Consider the following 17957-nt stretch of genomic DNA (forward strand, 5'->3'; position numbering starts at 1 on the left):
TTCTAGTTATTTTCTTTTAAAGGGTGGTATTTATGGTGCTATGCCTATTGGGATTTACAGGACTCTGTCAGAAAACACTGTAATTACGGCCGGGCATCCGCCTTTAAATGGGGAACGGCAAAGGGTTAAGAGTGAAAATCTGTCACCATGACCCCTCAGAGTTGATGCCCACCCTCCTGACGAATGTAGGAAGCAGAAACGAGCTTGTGGGGGACTGAGAAAAAATGGATGTAGAAAAACTGGGACTGATGAGGGGATAGTCTCCTCATTCCACAGCGACCTGCCATTACGTTCATCTTATTTGGTTCAAATAACATTCTGTTTGTTTCTGACGAGTTTTGTTCTATCGCATTTCATTTGGCAAATAAGTAGTTATACTAACAAAGAAAACTGTAGTCATGCACTGTGGAAAAGAGAAAAAGAAAAGCCAAGTAAACATAGACGGAGAACGGTTAGAGAATGTAGAACAGTTTACATATCTGGGTAACATTATTAATGAAAGCAATGAAATCAATCCTGAAATTAATAACAGACTAAGTAAAGGTACAACATTTTATCATGAAGTCAGAGAGCTTTCATGGGATGACAAAGTACCCAAGAGAACGAAATTAATATTACATAAACAGTATTTCATACCAATTGTAACATACAGACTAGAAATGCTGGTAACTAATAAGAGACAAGATAGTAAGATCCAAGCACTAGAAATGAAATTCTCAAGAACATCGGTTAAAAAGACAAGAAGAGATAGAATTCAAAATATTAAAATCAGAGAAGAGCTAAATATAGAACCGTTAGTACAGAATGTATGGAAAGAAAGACTGAGATGGTTCGGACATGTGAAAAGAATGGGAAAGGAACGGCAACTGGAAAGAGAAGTTAAGGGAAGAGACCAGTTGGAAAACCAAGAAGAAGGTGGATTGATCAGATCTAGAAGGACATTAGAGAAGTTGGATTGGATGTGGCGGAAGTAATGGAGCAGGAAAAGTGGAAGTACAGAAAGGAGTGGAGGCGGCTTGTTAACCACACCCAGGCGAACTGGAGTGGGATATTGATAATGATGATAATAACAAAGAAGATCCAATCTGACTGCAAGAGATTCTGAAAAGACGTTGCCCATGTGTTAAACAGCTCGAGTCTCACACTTTGAGAGAGAAATGTTTACATTATATGTTGTGATTCACACACGTGCACAGACAGTGCAATGCTATTCACTCTGACTCGACGCTTCATGAGATTATCGAGATTTTGCATGCCGCTCTCGAGACTCTCGAGCGAGAACAATTCCCATCCCTACACAGAAGTGAAATGTGGTAAAAAGAAAGACGTTGAAGGCGACAGAGGTACATCAGATCACAAAATGAAGTTACTGAGAGGAGAATGAATGGAAAAGAGACAGACAGATTGATAGGACTCTCCAGTAGTTCAAGGAGTGGGGATAAAGATGCAGAGATGTAGAAATAACAAGCTACTGGATAGAATGGCATGGACAGCCGCATCAAACCAGTGTATGAATTGATGTCCCAAACGGTACTCACCGACAATGCTGTAACAAAAATCCTGTGTTTGATAAACCTACTCACTGCCACGTCCTTGGCTAGGCTGGGAAGAAGTCTGAAGTCATCAGCCCCAACTGCTCCATATCACATTGGGTGGAAGACACGACACAACGAGCCTAATGCACATATCAATTCTCTACACTCCTCTGGTCAAACAAATGTAAAATTTTGCTTGCTGTAAAGTTCAAGTTGTACAAGGCGTGTTCGATGCCGTCAATTCTCATGTAAATTCATTCATCCTTTACACTCTCTTGACCACCAGCAATGTTGCAACTTCTCTTCCTCTTCTGCACATATTCAGCAACCAACAGGCCAGTTATGTAATCATTCTTTCCTGCCATGGGTAAGCACATCCAAAATAATATAAAATACTAAAACTACAGATATTCCTGTTTTTTAATTCTCATCTTGAGAAAAGGACATACAAGAAACACCATTGAAAGGGCATCACAGTTCAAGCACCTAGAATGGGATCTGGATCTAGACACAACACCAGAATTGGCACTACAGGAAGCATGTTTCTGAAAATAAATAATCTTGTGGACAACTGCGGCTTACTGGCATGTCGTAAGGTGCCGTGTGTTACTAGTATGGACACAAAGAGGCCTTTCAAATATGGATATATCACAGCCTATGGGGATGGGTTTTAAAGTGGTTGTTGAGGAGTGTGAAAAGGTTGGCAAGGAATGGCAAAGATCCACTACATTATAACAGAGAAATATATTCAGAAGGAAGTGCAGGTTGAAAAGAAATAGTTATAAAAATTGTCAAGTAAGAAGAAATTGAAGGAACTTACCACGGAATTGAATTTAGCAAAGAAATCAGCTAAAGATAACATGATGGCAAATATAATATGTAGTCACATGAGTTTTAATGAAAAAGGGGATGTACAGGTACTTTGTCGGCGGCTGAAGAGTAGGCTTCAGCCTACAAGTGGCCACAGCTGGTCCATGGTCCGACAGCTCTGCACTCCCACTGACAACCGAGCAGAGGAGCGGCTGCCGTTGCTCTATGCCTCTGTATTTGGGAGACGGAGAGGGGCTGTCCTGAGAATGGTTTTCCAGTCTCCTGCACTAAGGTAAAAGCCAAAACAGTTCCTAGTATATGCCACGGACGTCAACCCTCTCATAATCACCACAAATCTCCTGGCCTGAGAGGCGGCGTCACCATCTAAGCGGCCTGCCTCCACACTTAAGGGGAGGAATGAAAACATGGAGTAGAAGTAGTAGTACAGGTACTTTAAGGCAGAAAAGGGTTCCAGGAAGGGCATTCCAGGAATTTTAAATGATCAAGGGGAGTGTATATGTGAGGATTTACAGAAGGCAGAAATATTTAGTCAGCAGTATGTAAAGATTATTGGTTACAACAATAATGTCCATGTAGAGGATGTGATGACTAATAATTATCCCAGTACTGAAATTTACCTGTGAAAAAAAAAAAAAAAATAATAATAATAATAATAATACAAAAAGATACAAAAGTTGAAAACTAGAAACGCGACTGGAAATTATATTTCTGGGAATATACTAAAGGGTTGGGATATCGTACCATATCTGAAGTACATATCTGATTACTCCTTGCATGATGGAGCTACACCGAGTTACTAGGGAGTTGTAATAGTATCCCCAGTGTGTAAAGTAAAGAGTGATAACATAAAGCGGATAATTACAGGCCAGTCAACTTGGTGTGTTACATGTAAGCTCTGGGAAAGCATTCTTTCTGATTATATTAGACCAAACCAAATCCCATGGCGCAACAGCCTCAAAGGGCCTTGGCCTACCAAGCGACCGCTACTCAGCCCAAAGGCCGACAGATTACGAGGGTTATATGGTCAGCACGACGAGTCCTCTCAGCCGTTATCTCATCGTCAAATAGCTCCTCAACTGTAATCATGTAGGCTGAGTGGACCTCGAACCAGCCCTCAGATCCAGATAAAAATTCCTGATCTGACTGGGAATCGAACCCGGTGCCTCCGGGTATGAGGCAGGCACGCTACCCCTACACCATGGGGCCGGCAATTATATTAGAAATGTTTGCAAAATTCTTAATTGGTTTGGTAGAAGGTAGTGTGTGTTTAGGAAAGGTTATTCCTGAGAGTTTAAACTTGTAGGATTCCAGTAAGATATAGCAGATATTATAGATTCAATAGGTCAAATGGACCGTTTCGCTATTGACCTATCCAAGGCATTTGACAGGGTAGATCATGGGCTGTTATTGATGAAAATGAGGGCTACTGAAGTGACTGAATGGGTGGTTAATTTCTAGAAAATATAACTCTGAGAATTAGAGTAGGTGAAGTATTATCTGATCCTGTAGTGATTAAAATGAGGGTTCCACAAGACAGTGTTATTGGACTTCCATGTTTTCTTTTATATATAACTTGAATCACAGATAAGGCTTTTTGAGAATGACATTATACTGTATGCGGTAAGAAATAAGTATTGTAAGTGACTGCAAAAAGACCTCAACCAAGTACTGAGGTGGACAGTAGACAATGTATACCATGGTAAATGGAGTGAAAAGTTAGGTTGTAAGTTTCCCAAAGAAGAGGAATCTTTTCATTTTTAATTACTGTCTTGATGGGATGACAGTAATTCAGGAGATCACTGAGCATAACTAGGTGTTAATAAGCAAAGATCTTCATTGAAGTAATCACATAAATGGGATTGTAAGTAAGCGTTACAAATCTCTTCATATGGTTATGAGGATATTTAGGGCGTGTAGTAAGGAGAGGAGAGGAGCCTCTGTGGCTCAGACAGCAGCACGTCGGCCTCTCACCGCTGGATACCGTGGTTCAAATCTCGGTCACTCCATGTGAGATTTGTGCTGGACAAAGCGGAGGCGGGACAGGTTTTTCTCCGGGTACTCCGGTTTTCCCTGTCATCTTTCATTCCAGCAACACTCTCCATTCTCATTTCATAGCATCTATCAGTCATTACTAAATCACTTTGGGAGTGGCGACCCCATCGTACTAATAGCCTATATCTGTTTCATTCATTCCATTCCTGACCCGGTCAATGATTGGAAAACAGGTTGTAGGTTTTCATTTTTCAGTAAGGAGAGGACATGTAAGTCATTGAGAAGACCCCAATTAGAGTATTGTTCTTGTGTATGAGACCCTAACGAAGAATGCTTGATACAAGAACTGGATAAGATTCAAAGGAAAGCAGCCCGCTTTGTTCTGGGTGATTTCCGACACAAGAACAGTAGCGCTATGAAAATACTGCAAACGTTGGGCTGGGAAGACTTGGAAGGAAGGAGATGAATAGCTTGACTAAGGAGGATGTTTCCAGTTGCCAGCAGGAGATGGCGTGGAATGACGTTAGTAGACGAATAAGCTTGAGTGGAGTTTTTAAAGGTAGGAAAGATCATAATATGAAGGAAAAGCTGGAATTCGGGGACAAATTGGGTCAAGTATTTGTTTATAGGAAGAGGAATTGGGGATTAGAATAATTTATCAAGGGATATGTTTGATTTCCAACTATTTTTAAATCATTTTAGAAAAGTTTAGGTAAACAACTGATAAGGAATCTGCCACCTGGGTTACAGCCCTAAATGCAGATCAGATTGACTGACTGACTGACTCCATAGGTAGACCACATCAAACCAAGAAATCATGTAAATTCTTAACCCTTGTAAAACGTAACAAGGTAGCTTATTTCATTCCACGTCTTCCGAAAAGATGAATACAACCTGATATAACAGAGCTAGATGGCAAGACTGAAGGGAAACAAGGACATAAGCAGAGAAGATTATCCTCGGCATGGTTCGACATGTAGAATATAGCAACTATAATATGGAAAACACAAAATAGGAATACCTACTCCAGTCTCCCATGAGGAGATGACATCAGAACAACAACAATGTTGAGGCCAAGAGTTTGGTGCTGGACATGATCTCCAAGAGGTATCTCGCTCTGACTACTCCTCAGGCAAGCAAAATTTTACACAAGATTTGACAGTGTGACTAGAACTACTTCCTTGCAAAAATAATTATAAAAGGTTGTATATTACTCTAAACATTAAGGTTCAGTTAATGTCAGGAATTCTTTTTCCTCAAATTCTTCTTATGTACTATGTCTGACTTCCTTTGTTTCCTTTGGGTCGAGTTCACTTCGGTGATGTGGAGGCCACCATTCCCTTGTTTACTTGAGGGGCAGCTGAAGTCTTTGGCAAGATCAATATTCTAAAAAAGAAGAAGACAGAGATGGTCTCATGATATGAATCTGTTGAGAGAGAAGAAAAAATGTGAATAAACATGACAAACAAACTGAAAGGTCAGATGACGTACAGAAAGATACAAACAAAAAAGGAACACAATGACAGGTCATAAATGCTCAGGTAAGAAAGCTAGCAATAGAAAAATAAATATAAGTCTAGGAAACAGATGGAGAGCAGCGACTTACCAAGTAACACAGCGTGGATAGAGTACACATACAAAAAACACATGGGTCAAAAATTTTTGGCAGCAGCTTTTGACAGTGAAGGATAGAATGATGATGGTCATTGTTGGCAAGCAGACGCTGTGTAAGATGAGGGGAGTGGAGGGACAGAGGGAAAAGAGAATGGAGAAAAGGAGCATTTATCTAATGCTAAGGCCAGGCGTTTCTCTGAACCCAAGCACAAGTTGATGTCCCACTTTGGATTTTCTAAGGGCGAGAGGGTAGGAAGTTCGGGATAAATGTTTGAGGACTTAACTGTGTATTCGTTAAACATCCCCTGAGGGTGGGGGCAGTAGAATAACATCCACGGTATCACCTGCCTGCTGTAAGAGGCGACTAAAAGGGGCCTCAGGGCTCCGAGCATGGGCTGGTGATCGTGGGACCCTTAAATGAGTCCTGGCATTGCTTCCACTTACTTGTGCCATGCTCCTCACTTTCATCTATCCTTTCCGACTTTCTTTGGTCAACTCCTGTTCTTTTCCGATCCTGATGGTATTAGAGCATTTAAGACTTAGGAAGTCTTTCATTTTCACATCCTTCATGGCCCTTGTCCTTTTTGGCCGATGCCTTCATTTTAACCACACCCAGGCAACTGGAGTGGGACACTGATGATGATGATGATGATGATGATGATGGTGATGATGACTTTCATTTTCCTAAGTGTCAGATCCCTTCCGTTTTTTCTCTCTGATTAGTGTTATATAGAGGATGATTGCCCAGTTCCTCTTAAAAAGTAATCACCACCACCACCATTCATCAAATATGCTTTGATGGTGCCTGGTGTGAATGGGGACAGGAAGATCTATGTTAGGGTTTTGCAGGTACTGCAGTGGCTGGTGTATTGCTAGTTAAGCCAGTGTAGAAAATGGGCAGAGTCTGCATTGAAACTGGTAGACAATGTTAAATGAAATACAGTCATAATGACCTCGTATGGGGTAAGACTTGTTGGTGGTACTGCTTGCAAAAGTGGTGCTAGGTGTATGTAGATGGCAGGTCTTACAAGGAGCTGTGTTCACAGGTTAACGAGCCAGAAAGGGGCAGTTCATAATGATTGGGAATGTTTTTGAGGTTAGGTGGGCACCTGAAAATGACTGTGGGGCTGCCTGGAAGAAGATCCTGTGTGTGGGGTGAAGATTGGAGAAGACAGAACACTTCTTTTTAAATGTGATTTATTTTGTGTAGACCCCAATGATGTGTGGTAGTGAAAGGTATAAGGTTAGGTTGCTGAGGGAATCTGGGGACAGAGTTCATGGCCCAGAGGATCTGGCGGTAGAGTAATCCCTAGCAGTAAAGGCCTTCCTCATGTTCATGTTGTAGGAGGAATGGGCTTTAGACGTTGAACAAATATGTTTGCCCCCAACGGCCAGACTGAATGGTAAAGATTGTTTAGTGTGATATGTGTTATAACAGACTATGAATCTCACTGCTGAATCCGTACTGACGGTTGAACTTCTTACAAAATTGTACACAAACTATTTTAATCCTCCTAGTTATTACTATATATTTTTTACGTCCAATTAAGACTAAAGTTCACACACAGACAGGTTTCAACCCGGCATTGGGTCATCCTCAGTAAGACATGTATAATGTATTAAAAAACATAGGAGACACACAATGAAATGTTAGATAAAGTTTTTAAAAAGCATGATGAAAGTAAAAAACCTGTAAAATGTTGATCGTTAAAACAGTCTTGAGCTGTAAGTCTTTCTGTTTCAATGCCTTTTGTTGTCCTTTGGTGTGGTTCAACGGGTATCTGTATACTGTTGTGTTAGTTTTTGTGTTCCGACCTGGGCTGATATACATAAGCATTAATGAAGTTGAATCGTCTGATTTTAGTCTGTAAAATGGATAATACAAATTGAATTAAGGTTGAAAAATGGTGACTAACAGGAACAACACTTAAGTTATGAAGAACAAAAATTAACTTACGTTACGTGGCCCGCTTGGGTCACATGTGTTCTCCGATTATGGAGTCCAGTTTTCGACTGACTTGCTCCCACAGTTGAGACGCAAGACGTGTTACTGCAAGGAAGTGGAGGGGGGAAATGCGGCGAGGCTTGCGGAAGAATGGGAGTATGCGGAATAATGGGGGCGGTGACTGAAACAGAGTATAATAACTGGGAGTTCTTATAACCTGTTTCTTCCTACAGATGATCAAAATAAAAGTTTCCCATATTACGTTCTTTTTTTTTTTTCATTTGTCTCATTCAAGTTGGGGGCTGGGTTCTTATATTGATCCATACTGATGTAAAAATTCTCTAAAATGTTGAGTAGTGGACCTTTTTGTTCACACTGTAGAATTTTTAGATCTTGATCATGATTTATTAATTATTGATAGATGCTATGAAATGTGAATGGAGAGTGTTGCTGGAATGAAAGATGACAGGGAAAACCTGAGTACCCAAAGAAAAACCTGTTCCGCATTTGCTCTGTCCAGCACAAATCTCACATGGATTGACCGGGATTTGAACCACGGTATCCAGCGGTGAGAGGCCGACGAACTGCCACCTGAGCCATGGAGGCTCCAGATCTTGATCTATTGTAGTATAATTGTAATTATAGTCTTTGTCGTGATTACTCATGGCATCTTCATTCTATCCTCCACTTATATAAAGGCTGCAGCGGAAAATTTTGGACCCATGTTTTTCTTTCAAGTGTAAGTCGTACATGGTAGGTTGCTGCTTGCTAGATGTTCTGTATACACAATGACAGGTCAACATAGAGACAAGGACAATCTTCACACACTGCTGTCTTCCGTCTCTTGTTTATTCCTTTCCATTACATATTTATTTTTGTATAAAATGTTAATTTTCAGACAACTTAAGTGATGAGAATGCATATCACCCACAAATTTGTTATTAGATATAATCTGGCCAGTACATTGTCCCAGTGACTACAACCTCTAGCCGTCTAAGCTGAGACAACTCATCCTGTCATACACCCTCATTACAGACCGAGTTCCTCACAACCCTGCAACCACTGCCTCCCAAGTTGGGAATCCCAGATGTCCCGTTATTAGTAGTTTTATTTTGTAACTGGGACACAAAATGTCCTGTTTTCACCAAAGGAGCTGAGGCATCCAATGCGTAATTGTTCAAGTTTTGAAAGGAATTTCTTTTTCTCCATTTCGTTTAAGTCACACCAACACAGACAGGTCTTACGGCAATGATGGACCATGGGAATCAAAACCACCATCTCCCGAATCCAAGCTCCCAGCTCCATGACCTGTACCGTGTAGCCAACTCGCTTGGTGTATCAACAAATGTATCTGATACTGAAGACTGAGTGGCGCATGGACAGCTGCTGTTGAGGACAATGATTACGCCAGATTTCCTTAACAAAGGTACATTATTATTATTTATGTAAGATGAAATGCAAGTACTTTTTAAAATTCTCAGCTAAGGTGAAAATAAATAGGTACTTAAAATTAGCCAATTACATTAATATTCTTTTAGAAAATTGTTCCTATGCCATACCTAGGATTGTACTTAATGATAAGAAGAAGCCAAATCAATGTAATATACCTGAAAAATATTTTGCATACATACAACGAAGTGTCCTAGTTGTGGCATACCAAGTTGGGTACGTATCGGGAACAAACATGGTGACGATATTGTATTTTAGATTTACTTGCTCACTTGGATGAAGCTATCGGCATGGTTACTGTTTTTTGATATGGCATCTTGTGGCACATAATAACCAGTCAGTTTCCTTTGACTTGCCTGGGAGATACTGACTCCATTACAATATTAGATTTCGTACAGATTGGACGTATTTGGATGACATGTAAAAGGAGGCTCATTGAAATGTAACAGAGACAAGAAATAATATTGCTATAGTAAAAGGGAAAAATATAAGGTTCAGAAAAGTAATGATTTATTAAATCGAAATTACAATGAGAAGAAATAAACAAATATTGAAATAATGGAAATGTTAAAGTAGTTTGAGAAGATGATGAAAATGAAAGATGAGTGTTTTAAGAATCTAATATCATTCTTCTTGATACAAACAGATAGTGTATTTTATTTGTGAATCGTGTTTAGCAGAGTCAATATTTTAAGGGTTTACTCGTAGACTTAATCAATCATTACTGATCTGCATTTAGGGCAGTCGCCCAGATGGCAGATTCCCTATCTATTGTTTTCCTTGCCTTTTCTTAAATAATCACAAAGAAATTGGAAAATTATTGAAAATTTCCTTTGGTAAGTTATTCCAATCCCTAACTCCCCTTCCTATAAATGAATATTTGCCCCAATGTGTCCTCTTGAATTCCAACTTTATTAATTAATTTGACCACCTATTGTATTGATTAGGTGGTCAAATTAATAAATTAACTTAATGTTATTATTCCAATCAAATATCATCAATACGGATCAAAAATGGTATTTATCACAAAACTTATTGTATCGATTAGGTGGTCAAATTAATAAATTAACTTACTGTTATTACTCCAATCAAATATCATCAATACGGATCAAAAATTATATTTATCACATGTAACATACCACTTAATCGAGCAGCTTGTCTCCTTTCTCCCAAGTCTTCCCAGCTCAAACTTTGCAACATTTTTGTAATGCTGAGCTATTCAAAAATTATTTCTCTACTGCCTGAGATATTATTTATGCATGATCTTATAAATATTCATTTGAATTTAAGATCATATGTGATTAGTATACAAGCCCGCCTGGTGGCCCTGATTGTTAAGGCATGAAGTCTATAGGGTCTGAAACCATGGTTAACTGGTGGTGTACAATTTCTAATCACTAGATTGCGTGCCAAAAGCCTGGATTCAGATAAAAACCTCTAAACAGTGTTCGTATGCAGTGAGGGCATACGGCGCTGTTGATGGTGATTCATCCGTCGATGGGGATGTTAAGCCTTGAGCAGATCTTGGTGCCACTTGACAGGAGTAGGCTATAAGCCAGCACCAGGTTTCACCCTCTCCCTTCCTACAATCATATATTATGTCATTGATTTCATCTCATTAACTCCTCTCATGAGGCAGGGCATCTGGTTGTAAAAACCCTACGAGGATTCATCTCACTTCATACCCGACCCCACAGAGAAACAGGACAAGGGTTGGACACTATGTGATTTGTGCAGACAATAATGTTATAATTTATGATTTAATATTAAACTGCCATTAAAATTCTTGTTATTGGATAATAATGACTCATTATGTTACATTTCTACTATACATAAAATAATTACTGTTTTCCACAATTGTGGCGGATATGTCACTTGTGGAGAATAAATCATAAATACTGTGCGAAGGTTAATTTGAGTTGATACGTATATTCAATAACATAACTGAAGAATTCATGAGCACAGCTAGAGCAAGAAATAAATTAATAAATTTAGAACCCTGGCATCTTGGAAGGGAGGGTGCGATCAGTGGTTGAAAGGAAGTTGGATGAAAACCAGTGTGGTTTCAGACCACAGAGGGACTGTCAGGATCAGATTTTCAGTATACGCCAAGTAATTGAAAAATGCTATGAGAGGAATAGACAGCTCTGTTTATGTTTCCTAGATCTAGAAAAAGCACATGACAGTGTACCAAGAGAAAAGATGTTCACCATACTGGGGAACTATGGGATTAAGGGTAGATTATTAAAACCATGCTGACAATTGTGCTGCAGTGAGAATTGATGGTAGAATGAGTCTTGGCTCAGGGTACTTACAGGGGTTAGACAAGGCTGTAATCTTTCACCTTTGTTGTTCGTAGATTACATGGATCATTTGCTGAAAGGTATAATGTGGCAGGGAGGGTTTCAGTCAGGTGGAAATGTAGTAAGCAGTCTGGCCTATGCTGACGACTTGGTCTTAAGGGCAGATTGTGCTGAAAGCCTGCAGTCTAATATCTTGGAACTTGAAAATAGGTGGTATAACAATCAGCTTTTCCAAGACTAAACTGATGTCGGTAGGTAAGAAATCCAAGAGAAATGAATGTCAGATTGGTGATACAAAGCTGGAACAGGTAGATAATTTCAAGTATTTACGATGTGTGTTCTCCGAGGATAGTGATATGGTAAGTGAGATTGGATCAAGGTGCAGTAAAGCTAATGCAGTGAGCTCGCAGTTGCGATCAGCAGTATTCTGTAAGAAGGAAGTCAGCTCCCAGATGAAACTATCTTTACATCAGTCTGTTTTCAGACCAACTTTGCTTTATGGGAGTGAAAGCTGAGTGAGCTCAGGATATCTTATTCATAAGTTAGAAGTAACAGACATGAAAGTAGCGAGAATGATTGCTGGTACAAACAGGTGGAAACAATGACAGGAGAGTACTCGGAATGAGGAGAAAAGGATAAGTTAGGAATGAACTCGATGGATGAAGCTGTACGTATAAACCCGCCTTCGGTGGTGAAGTCATGCGAGGCGAATGGAGGAGGATAGGTTACCTAGGAGAATAATGAACTCTGTTATGGAGGGTAAGAGAAGAAGAGGGAGACCAAGACGATGATGGTTAGACTCAGTTTCTAACGATTTAAAAATAAGAGGTATAGAACTAAATGAGACCACAGCACTAGTTGCAAATAGAAGATTGTGGCTTGCAGACTGAACGCTGAAAGGCACAACGGTCTATAATGATGATGTATGTATGTATGTATGTATGTAGAACTCTGAATGAACTTAGGGTACAGTGTTTCAACGTATGATAACCCATAATAATAGTTGTGCAGTTACAAAATACAGTATTGCATCTTAAGGTGGAAAACTTTTGTACTGTCACATAGTTAAAAAAATTTTTAAACACCAGAACTGGCAGTTGTCGAATATTCAACACTTTGGTCATCCCCGCTGTAGTAGCACTGTGGAATATTTGACATGTTCGTATTTCATCATGTAATTTCCTCAGTTCTTCAGGAGATGTCATGATAGTCTACTTTTTGTCATTCCCGATATCCACAGCAGCCGTAAGTTCAGTTCTGTTACAACCTCTTTAGACGCAAGTTAACAGACATAATTAAGTGCAGTTTTCCGACCATTTGTTTGAGCGCCATTGCTGTAGTGTCCGTAAATAAACAGTCGGGCTCTGCTTTGCTATTTTATTTCATTTTATTCCACAGTTTTCCGTTCGGTGCGAGTTATTTACTTCTATATATATGAAGGGTATACGGGAAAAAGGGGGAATGTCATATTTTCTAAAACTGAGATTTGAAAGTTTCAACCTTTAATAATGTCTACAATAATACATGTACATAAAGTATTATATTATGTATTGGTATTGCAAATAGATAATGAAAATACAGAATTAAGTTTTATAACTGAAAAAATGGAAGATGAAGTAAATACACATTTGTCACGAAAATAAAGGGGAATGTCACTTTTAACAAAACCTAACATATAACCTGTCAATTAATAGCGAGGAAGTGTATCAATGAATGATTTTCCCTCTGGTCCATAAAATGATCTGAGGACGCACAGGTCAGAAAATTTTCCTGCAGAGATTGGATGTAAACCTGAAATAGAAATAAATTACAAATTTAAAATTTCAATATTGCCAGCATGTTTGTGAATGTAGAGCAACTTCATGTACACTAACTCTTGCACTTACGTTCATAAGATGCCTTGGGAAGAACAAACTCACTAATCTTTCTTACCGGGCGAGTTGGCCGTGCGCGTAGAGGCGCGCGGCTGTGAGCTTGCATCCGGGAGATAGTAGGTTCGAATCCCACTATCGGCAGCCCTGAAAATGGTTTTCCGTGGTTTCCCATTTTCACACCAGGCAAATGCTGGGGCTGTACCTTAATTAAGGCCACGGCCGCTTCCTTCCAACTCCTAGGCCTTTCCTATCCCATCGTCGCCATAAGACCTATCTGTGTCGGCGCGACGTAAAGCCCCTAGCAAAAAAAAAAAAAAAAAAAAAAAAAAAAAAAAAAAAAACTTTCTTGGAAGTGAGCCTTGCAAGTTGTTTACGTGTATAAAAATGTTCAGCTTTTTTAAGGTGCAATTTGTTTTGAATGCCTAAGTTATATAATTGAGCTTCAATTATTTTACGCTCTGCACAATCTTTAAGTGATTCTATTTCTGACATTCTAAGTTTAACCTCAGCTGAATAAGTGTTGCATGTACTGCACTATCTGTGCGAGGATATCCAAAACTTGTGTTAAATTTGGTACAGAATATTTTCCAGCAAGTTTCATATGATATAGGACTATTGGGATTCTTATCCATAAACATAGCATGCATTTTCTTAACTGATAAGCTATCTGACAAGTACACTTTTCGTGAATCGTGGAGAATATAATGGCTCTGCCTTCCTCTAAAAGACTTAATGTGATACTCAATAGAATGCAGTATTACTTTTGAATGTTTCTTCGGTCGATTTGTATGTTTTCCACGTCTGTCAACCTGGGGTGCACCAGCCTTTAGATTTTTTTGTATGGTCTCTAGCCGTTTCTTAGAAATACCGAAGATGGACAGAAATGCTTTGTAACATACATTTCTTTCAACCATATTCCCATCTACTGGGATTCTAACCTTATACTCTGATCATGAAACTGTGCTTCCAATTCGGTTTTCCTAAACCTCCTTTGAGCAACTGGCTTAATGTCTATTAGACCAGATAAGTAACTACTCTGTTCGTTTCTAGTACTGAGCAGATTAAAGTCATGAAGAAGCCTTTTTCTCTTGTCCTCAGAAATGTTTGTAAAACACTGCAACCTATTGCAATGACAGTCTTTCCCTTGTTCATGAGATTGTGCCTTAAGTTTCTTTGTTACCTCACTCACTCGACCAAAACTAGGTCTCTTCTTGGTTGATGCCATCTTTGTGTTACCATTCTCTTCTTCAGACATTGTATGCAAACTACGCGATAAACAACAGTCATGAACAACTAATACATGGTGAGATGAAACAACTGACTATCAACTCAGCATCGTGTAAAACAGTGTTGCCACATACCAAACTGACATTCCCCCTTTGTTTCTTGTTCTGTGGTGACATTTCCCTTTCATCAATTGTACATGAATTCTTAAATTTGTTATATTTCCGTGACTATTCCCTTTACTTGGTTGGACACTGTCTTAAATTATTCTCCTGACCATAAAGTATATATGGGTAGTGTTAATTCATTTTTTGTTTTACAGTGACATTCCCCTTTTTTCCTGTGTACCCTTGATTGATTATATAAACTTTTTTTAAAACAATTTTCTTTACGTTGCACCGACACACATAGGTCTTATGGCGTGATGGGGTAGGAAAGGCCTAGGAGTAGGAAGGAAGAGGCCGTGGCCTTAATTAAGGTACAACCCCAGAATTTGCCTGGTGTGAAAACGGGAAACCATGGAAAACCATCTTCAGGGCTGCCGACAGCAGGGTTTGAACCCACTTTCTCTTAGATGCAAGCTCACAGCTGCGTGCCCCTAAGTGGACGGCCTACTCCCTTGGTATACGTTGTTGTTTGAGTCATCAGTCCATAGACTGGTTTGATGCAGCACTCCATGCCACCCTATCCTGTGCTAACCTTTTCATTTCTACGTAACTATTGCATCCTACATCTGCTCTAATCTGCTCGTCATATTCATATCTTGGTCTACCCCTACCGTTCTTACCACTTACACTTCCTTCAAAAACCAACTGAACAAGTCCTGGGTGTCTTAAGATGTGTCCTATCATTCTATCTCTTCTATCTCTTCTTCTCGTCAAATTTAGCCAAATCGATCTCCTCTCACCAATTCGATTCAGTATCTCTTTATTCGTGATTCGATCTATCCATCTCACCTTCAGCATTCTTCTGTAACACCACATTTCAAAAGCTTCTATTCTCTTTCTTTCTGAGCTAGTTATAGTCCATGTTTCACATCCATACAATGCCACGCTCCACACGAAAGTCTTCAAAAACATCTTTCTAATTCCTGTATCAATGTCTGAAGTGAGCAAATTTCTTTTCTTAAGAAAGCTCTTCCTTGCTTGTGCTAGTCCTTATCTTATGTCCTCCTTACTTCTGCCATCGTTAATTATTTTACTACCCAAGTAACAATATTTATTCACTTCCTTTAAGACTTCATTTCCTAATCTAATATTTCCTGCATCACCTGCCTTTGTTCGACTGCACTCCATTACTTTTGTTTTGGACTTATTTATTTTCATCTTGTACTCTTTACCCAAGACTTCGTCCATACCATTCAGTAGCTTCTCGAGATCCTCTGCAGTCTCAGATAAAATAACAATATCATCAGCAAATCTCAAGGTTTTGATATCCTCTCCCTGGATTATGATTCCCTTTGCAAATTCCTCTTTGATTTCCTTTACTGCCTGTTCTATGTAAACATTGAAGAGGAGGGGAGACAAACTGAGCCTTGCCTCACCCCTTTCTGGATTGCTGCTTCTTTTTCAAAGCCCTCGATTCTTATCACTGCAGATTGATTTCTAAATATACATTTTTAATACAGGGTGTGTCTAAATGTATCATCTTCATTTTGGAATATTACTGGAAGTAGGGTGAAATTTGTTGGAAGATGAAAGTGACTGAACTGATTTGAAGATATTGAGAATGACCCAACAGCTTCCGAGATGGATTTGGAATTTGTATCACCTATTTCTTGAAATCAAATAACGGAAAGTGAAAGTGATGACGAGCCAGCAATACAGCAACTTATCGCAACAAAGTGGTCTAAGGTCAAGCCTCCTGAGCAAGGCATGCCAATACATTTTTCCTAATATTTTCAAGAATATACCCCAGAGTGTGACAACATTTTCACTAATGCATTACAGGTACATTATTGACAATTCGTATATTACATAATATTAGCTTCATTCCAAATGTTCAATCCTAGATTGAACTACAAAATCACAACATTACAATTATAGACAATCATAGTTACTAGTTTCAATAGACAATTCAATGGCCTTACACATCAAAAGATTGAACATTAATTTTTTTCCATTCACACCATTTTAAGCAATAATCTTTTGTATAATAAGCTTGATGATTTTTGCACTGTGTTTTCAAAGATTTTAACTAACCATAAAATAAAATTGTAACACTTGTACCTTCGCAAAATTTGAAAGCTGAAGATGACCCATAAATAGGGTTGAAACATGTATGAATTTTTGACATGACCTTTTAACCCCGTCAGGGAGTTGTGATATGTATTGAATAGGAGGATGAATAAAACCTTGTACCGTTATAATTCAATCTGTGTATCTCTGTAACATGTTTCAGTTTTGTGTACATATAATCAAAAGTTTTATTATTATACTGAATTTGCAAACAGACTGTACATTTTTCTAATCAAAATATTTATGCAATTTCGTGTCAACAGAACAATCCTCACTGCATTAGCTTTGAATAGATATATAAGACTTCGTAGATTTATTTCATACCTCATGGATATTTTGTATTTTATTTTGACAAGTAAAAGCTGCCACCACAAGATTTAATATTGCCAGTTTGTGGTTAAATACTGGATCTCTGGCTTTATCAGTTTCCTTTCTTTTCCACTGTTATCCTCCAGCTTCCTTCTACTCTCTCTGTTGTGAGCAAGCAGATGTTTTTGGACAATGACAAATTAGATAGCAGAGTGCACAGCCTGTGGGACCAAGACGTAATGTAATCAAGTATTCTATTCAACTTATTATGAACTCATACTAATATATGCTGCTGGAGCATAAACGACAACAAAGAGAGAAAAGCAGCAGTGATGAAAGAAGCACCGAAGGCAAGACCAGAAAGGACAGAGTTAGAAATGAGGACATCAGAAAATGATGTGAACCTCGAAACTTCAGGACAGGATAGAAACAGCTCTACTGAAGTGGTACGGGCACAAGATGAGTATGGGAGAGGTATTTTAAGAAAAGTTAACATGAAAGAGTCCGAGGAGGGTGACCCTGAAAGAGATTGGTAAATTAATGATGTGCTTGGGTCTGGCTCAAACTGCTCGGAAAGATGACGGCAGAGTTAGAAAAAAGTTAAAGTTTTCCTCGAGCTTTTGTGCGTGCCACTACCTAGCGGC

At 39.0% G+C, this 17957-nt stretch overlaps 1 protein-coding gene across 2 annotated transcripts in view; it reads right to left on the reverse strand.

Moving 5' to 3' along the window:
- PIG-A (phosphatidylinositol glycan anchor biosynthesis class A) overlaps positions 1–17957 on the reverse strand; it is a 137394-nt gene continuing 119437 nt past the window's right edge. The window contains exon 11 of one of the 2 annotated variants that reach the window (XM_067138723.2): positions 1–5744. In XM_067138723.2, coding sequence (XP_066994824.2) covers positions 5598–5744 — 147 coding nt within the window. In that variant the 3' untranslated portion in view covers positions 1–5597. Of the gene's footprint in view, positions 5745–13190; positions 13461–17957 lie in introns of those variants that run through there. The other variant, XM_067138724.2, reaches the window with a different exon arrangement.

Source organism: Anabrus simplex, chromosome 1, assembly GCF_040414725.1.
Source record: "Anabrus simplex isolate iqAnaSimp1 chromosome 1, ASM4041472v1, whole genome shotgun sequence".
In the NCBI taxonomy this organism is placed as follows: domain Eukaryota; kingdom Metazoa; phylum Arthropoda; class Insecta; order Orthoptera; family Tettigoniidae; genus Anabrus; species Anabrus simplex.